Here is a 6,892-nt window from a genome sequence, read left to right as displayed (position 1 = left end):
AACAGCGAGGCATGGGGGTGATATCATGTCTTTTAAACAGAGAGGCGCGGGGGGATAATGTCATGTCTTTTAAACAGAGACGCGGGGATAATGTCATGTCTTTTAAACAGCGAGGCACGAGGGATAAAGTCATGTCTTTTAAACAGGGAGGCATGGAGGATAAAGTCATGTCTTTTAAACAGCGAGGCACTGGGGATAAAGTCATGTCTTTTAAACAGCGAGGCACGAGGGATAAAGTCATGTCTTTTAAACAGCGAGGCACGAGGGATAAAGTCGTGTCTTTTAAACAGCGAGGCACTGGGGATAATGTCATGTCTTTTAAACAGCGAGGCACGAGGGATAATGTCATGCTGGCGTTATCTTATCTGATGGATTGATATGGACAACGCAATGTTACTATAGTTGTACAGGTAATGCAAACATAGCAACTGGGACTTCGTCAATAACATGACCAACATGAAAATTATTCTATTGAAGGGATCTAAAAAAAATCTGGTATTATTTCCAAACTAAAAGAATAATAATAATACTAATGAAACGAGTAATAGGAGTGTTCCTTCAACTGAAGACATAGCATGAAGTTTTATCCATTTTTAATCATTTGAGTCCAGCTCCAAAAACACTTTTGAATGATAATTAAAATTACGCTAAACGCATATCTGATTAAAAATTAAACGAAATGTATTCATTTCCAAAAATACAAATGATGTCCCGCCCCTTCCTTAATGGAAACCAAAACTCACAATTTTAAGTGCCGTAAACTCTCTAATCCACGAGAGAATTGTTACTTCGGGGTCTGAACAACTTGGTGCAAGCATTTAATTTTCCCACTCTTGGGTCCCACCCTTCAGACCTGTAAGTTACCTGTACCTTATATTGCAGTTAAGGCTGTATGTTACCTGTGACATATATAGGTTGAAAGTTACGTGTAACGTGTTTTGTTTGTGTTAAGGCTGTATATTACTGTTCATGTTTGAATTCAAGCTAAAAATTACTTGTAACATAGGTTTGAATTCAGGATGCAATGCATTTGAAAAAGTTGTTTTAATTAAGGCTGTATGTTACTTGTGATGTAGTTTTGAGTTAAGGCTGTATGTTACTTGTATATTTGTAAGAATTAAGGCTATATGATACTTGTGATGTAGTTTTGAGTTAAGGCTGTATGTTACTTGTATATTTGTAAGAATTAAGGCTACATGATACTTGTGATGTAGTTTTGAGTTAAGGTTGTATGTTACTTGTATATTTGTAAGAATTAAGGCTATATGATACTTGTGATGTAGTTTTGAGTTAAGGCTGTATGTTACTTGTATATTTGTAAGAATTAAGGCTATATGATACTTGTGATGTAGTTTTGAGTTAAGGCTGTATGTTACTTGTATATTTGACTTAAGGCTACATGCTACCTCTAACATATATTTTAATTAAGGTTGTTTGTCAACTGTAATATTTGTTTGAAGCAAGGAGGTATGTCACTGGTGTGAACTAAGGCACTATATTCCTTGCAATGTATGACTGAATTAATCTTTTCTTATTTCTTTTTATTTATATGTTAAATTTAAATTATCATTCCTTAAATATTCGTTTAATTTTATTGTTTTATTTTGTAAGCCGAATCATGAGTTAGACTTACACAATATGCTACATTGTATTTTCGCTTTACCTCATTGCGTCAAAAAGAACTATTAAAGAAGGTATGTCCGAAAGCAATATACCTGTGATTTGTGTGAGAGTTGCCCCCTTGCTTTATATGTCAGACTTATTCCCCTTAAATTTTATACATGTTATTCGTGTCATTATATATTAAACTTAGCATTATACTTTTATACTAAAGCTCTGTAACATATATATATATATATCTGTAAGAGTTGTCTCCCTTGAAAATATCATACTCGATTAATAAGAGTAAATTCCCTTGATAATAATTACTACACAAGTGAAACTTAAGAACAATTGATATTTAAAAAGACAATATACTAATAAACAATTAGATTTGTTATGAAAAACATTTTTTTCATAACTAAAACTACTTCCATCTCGACACAGAATTGTCTAATGCTTTCAGATTTTTAATTGAATGTTGATCGAAAAATGTAAAGATAATGAAGGGAATGAGTCAATAATGTCAATAAATGTAAGTTTTAAATCATATTTAACACCTACACAAAAGACAAAAAACTGCTTTTAGAATCAATTGTCTCAGATATCAGAACATTTATCGCATTTTAAGTCTGATATACAAAATCTTGTCACTCGGCCAGTCAATTACTGTTTTACGTGGTGTTTGTTTGGGTTTAGCTTCATATAATATGTGGATTCAGGATTTATAAAGAGTAGAAATTCTCCTTCTTTCCAATTTTTTATTTGTATCACCCACAATCAACAAATCAAATTAAAATAAGATTTTCAAATAATAAGATTTTCAAATAATCATATTTTTCAAAATCATATTTTTCTCTTACTTAATAGATTGATAAAGTAAATACGGTTTAATTGGTACAAGTTATTAACATCATAACGCATCTAGGGTCAAATTTATTCTAACCGGAAGAGTGTAATTTCGACAATAAATGAAAAATCTTCTCGCCTTTATCGGTTCATCTTATCTCCGCATATTAGCAATAAAGCAAATTTCTTATCACAACCAACAATCGGCAGGTATGAAATGCCACACCTGTCAGTAGGAATAGAGAAGGGACATAACTCAATAGAATCACACTGCCCGAGGGCGTATGGCCGATCGTTAGAAGTGATGTGGAGGTCCCATAAGTCATTACGTGCCAGTGGGTTGACAGATCGGTCCTGTAAACTTCCGTATAGGGCCCAGACTGGACGTGTATACCTGTACGCATGCCACGTGGCCAGAGAAGTAGATATAGGTCCGGCCCCGTGCAATGTTGGTTTAATCCTGGGAATGTGACAGATCGGACGGAACCTATACCAGTGATAAGACAGTCTCTTACAGAAGATAATTCTTCGGAAAGGAAAACTACTAGAGTTGTAACGTTTACTAAACACTGCAAATAATAACATAATTTTTCATTAAATATGGTAGAATTGTATAAGAAAATGCTGTTGTGCGCTATAGGAACCTTAGCAGTCGTTGCCATGGTAACAGCTAATGACATGAACATGAAAGGTGACGTTCCTGATGTGCACGTGCTCGTGATGAAGACTTCGGAAAAATGCACGAGAAAAGCGGCCAAACATGACATTCTTGTTCTCCATTACGAAGGATTCTTTCCCAACGGGACAAAGTTCGATTCCAGGTAGGTCAATCATCCGCTTATGTTATGAAAAAGTTGCTTTCTCTTTCTATAAATATTGTCTCTGGTCTGGTGGCGACTTTCACTTAGGCGTTCGGGGTTCGATTCCCGGAATGGACGTGAAAATGTATGCCCGGCCACGTGAGGTTGTGCCGGTTATTCGGCCTCCTCTCTCGCAGGACAATATATTATATAGTGGAAATAATACCTGTATTATTTTGTGTAATTACAAGTAATGGTTCGTGTAAATTATTTTCTCTTACAATATTCATTTCAAAATCGATCGACTACCACATTGAATATCTTTCAAATGATATTACTTTTCCTAAACTCGCAGAATATCATAAAGACACATTTTTGACACTTCCGGTTACAAAAATATGACAGGAAGTGTATATCAAAATGGACTAACGTCTTACATAGAACAGATTCGAACTTTCATTTCAGATCAATACTCCGGTAGAACTGTGTGTAAATGATCAAACGTCACAATTTCCGGTATAAATTGACGAAAAATACGTTTCTCTAAAGTCTAGTACATCGTTTGTCAACCTTGTAGTATTCACGTCGATATTAAAACGGAAGTAAGAATTAGTGGCGCGTTTCCGAAAATGATTTATTCCAACTGGTTTTAACGAACCTAGACATATTTTGTCTTATTTTCCTTGTTTCTGTTTTGACTGACAGAGGATACCATTATGATTTTTTGTTCACGTCAGATCTTTTCACGAGATTCAAGATAAGAACGGTTCTCACGTGAATTGATATCAAATCGACGCGTCCTCAATTTAACACGGATCTGGAATCTACATTGTCAGTGTTCCATTTTTTCCTTGCCACATCAATGTCATAAATATATAAGTGTCTTTTAGAATTTTAGAATGACGTTTCACACGAGCAAAATAGCAGTATTTTTTATAGTTTATATTTATCTGAGCCACTGAAAACGGTTCATGTGATACGTAACACACACCACACATAGTTACCTTCGATAAGGCTGCGGTCATACAATTTTATACACACCGCGCTACAACTTTACATATATTTACATACTTGGATATTCTTCATACCAGTTCCATGTACTCGGTAGCATGTAGAGGAGCTGTTCACCAAACCTTTAACATGATGGCCATCGCTTGAAACTATTCGTAGTCAGAAAATATAGTTAACGTTCTTGATCAGAACAACCTGTACCACGGGGTTCGAGAAAGGGGCGGGGTTGTCTCTTTTTATCTAGATACAACTTTACGTGTAACCTGTCTATGATCGTGGACGTTTGGGATAATAAGCCAGTCTTTCTAAGCTACACCGGTGAAAGATAAATGATAAATCATTTGTCGCCAGAGGGCACCACTAGCGGTGATTCGTGAAGTCTTGAATAAAGTGGATTTCTGCGAGACGTTTTATAGATGTAAGTCAGGTTTATTAACATGGAATCCGATGTTAACATGATGTGTTCATTGTTTCGTGTTTATGTTACAAACGAACTAGACTACGAGCTGTAATTACTTATTGATCGTAGCAGGACCAAGCACAACCTCAAACAAGTCTTTAAAAAGCAAAAATGATTCTGATAAATAGACTAAAAAACAAAATATAAACACATACAAAAAACAAATACACACACACAAAGGAGGATCCTTTTACGATACGAGTTCTGACATTATAGTAATTAAGGTAATTTGTATGGCAAATGAATACATATGTTTACCTACAAAGATGGGGGAAATGTTACATTCATTCAGGTAAAAAAAAAATAACTCGTTTAATTGACTTAACCACTGCGTTTTACCTGAGAATTGTTGTTCGTGGTTTTGGAGCTCATCACCACAGGATTCACTACATGTGCTTCAGCTAAATAAGATACATGATGGGGTCCACATTTCCTGATGTTTCCACATTCGCCAACACTTAATTTGATTTTTAAAGTTTTTTGTTAAATTAGACATGATTCATCTTCAAGCATTCTGAGGTCTAATGTACTGAACAATGAAAATGTTGTAATTTGTCAAATCGACAGAAAAAAAACTGTGTATGTCTTGTATACGTATGTGTATATCGTCTGATCATGTCAGTGTAACTGACATCAGTGTCTCTCATTGCCTGTCAATCTCACGGGAATGGACATGTGCAGAGCATTGTTAGCTTTTCTCTTTCAAAACAAAATATACGGTAGACCCCTATCTGCTGCTTGTGGTGTTCATCACCCACGGAGAACGGGAAAAGTTAAATATAAACACTATTTAAGCTTTAAAGATTAACATAGACATCAGAACCTTAAAATACCATTCATATTTTTGTTTTGTTTTGTAACGTAAAGCTGACAAGCATGTTGGGTAGAACACTGAAGACATGTCAACGGTTTACGTTTGCTGTCAAAACAGCCTTGACTCATAATTAGCTTAATGAACTTAAATGCTGAAACAAAGGTATAAAAATAAATCGCTGATTAGCTTGAATGTATAATAACTTCACTAATGTGAACGCAAATTTTATCAAAACAATAAGAAAAATATCAGAATGTAAACAAAAACCCAAACATTGGCGAATTTTTAGCGGAGGCCATTGCCTGCGAACTAGATCGCTTTTATATCATTATAAACTAAGTCCATTTCACAATGACAGCTTTAAACCGATAAACCGTCTGAAGTGATGGACTGTTTCAGAAAGTGGACTTTTCTCAACCCTGCTTTTTTTCTATGCAGTATCGAGAGGCCGGGAGCCAACCCCTTCCAGTTCCAGCTTGGAATAGGACAGGTTATCCAGGGCTGGGAACGAGGGCTTCTGGATATGTGTACAGGAGAAAAACGCAAACTGACTGTACCATCCTCACTGGCGTACGGAGAACAAGGATCAGGTAAGTTCTGTTCCTAGAAGTGAGTCTTGCGTGTCCCCGTTAAGGTATTTACTGTGAAGATAGTAGAACTATTTATATCCATTTGTAAGTTCACTTTAGAACATGTCAGGAGAGAGTTATCTCCCTTCGTTAGTACTCTGCGGTGAAGATTCTGGAGCGTATTAGCTTTCTTTGTAACTTCTTTTCTTGCAACAAGTGTGGAGAGAGTTATGTCCCTTTGCTAGTATCACTGAAGTGAATTGAACAAGTCTGAAATGATTTATATCCCTTGATTGGTATTCTTCTGTCAAGTTACTGGGGCAAATTATCTCCCTTAGTAAGTTTTTATCCTTGAACAAGTCTGGAGAAAGTACTTTTTGAACTATTAAAAGTTAATATGTAAGTTAAATTAAACTATCCAAAACTGTATTCTACTAGACATAAGTCAGACGTGTTGTCCAGAAGCCAGAACATACTTTCTGTTAATAATCTATCACACATGTCCAGTATACATTCGCTCCCGGGTTAATTACATAAGCTTACCAATACCGTCTAGCAGGACAGGTCAGCAAAACCTTAGCTTGTCGTAAACCACCTAATCTACCACTATGTGTGTGCATTAGACCATGTAAATAACTCATGTGTTATCCACTTCTTGTTAGCAAATATGTAATATTAGATTATCAATGTCTACGACTTTTAGTATAAATACGACTAGGTTTCTAGCCAGTCGTCGATTCGGTTCCTGAAGGCATGCGAGTGTACCACCTCTCCATGTCTACACACAATA

At 35.7% G+C, this 6,892-nt stretch overlaps 1 protein-coding gene across 1 annotated transcript; it reads left to right on the top strand.

Moving 5' to 3' along the window:
• Positions 1-3,048: 3,048 nt before the first annotated feature.
• On the top strand, positions 3,049-6,123 carry LOC132563891 (uncharacterized; the record flags this gene model as incomplete). Its single annotated transcript, XM_060228652.1, has 2 exons — positions 3,049-3,269; positions 5,972-6,123. Coding segments are annotated over exons 1-2 (373 nt in total), but the record flags the coding sequence as incomplete, so codon positions are not given.
• Positions 6,124-6,892: the final 769 nt, after the last annotated feature.

Source organism: Ylistrum balloti, unplaced genomic scaffold, assembly GCF_031769215.1.
Source record: "Ylistrum balloti isolate Yb309-2 unplaced genomic scaffold, AGI_CSIRO_Ybal_v1 Utg371900, whole genome shotgun sequence".
NCBI classification, from domain to species: domain Eukaryota; kingdom Metazoa; phylum Mollusca; class Bivalvia; order Pectinida; family Pectinidae; genus Ylistrum; species Ylistrum balloti.
This window is presented reverse-complemented; position numbering and strand designations above follow the sequence as displayed.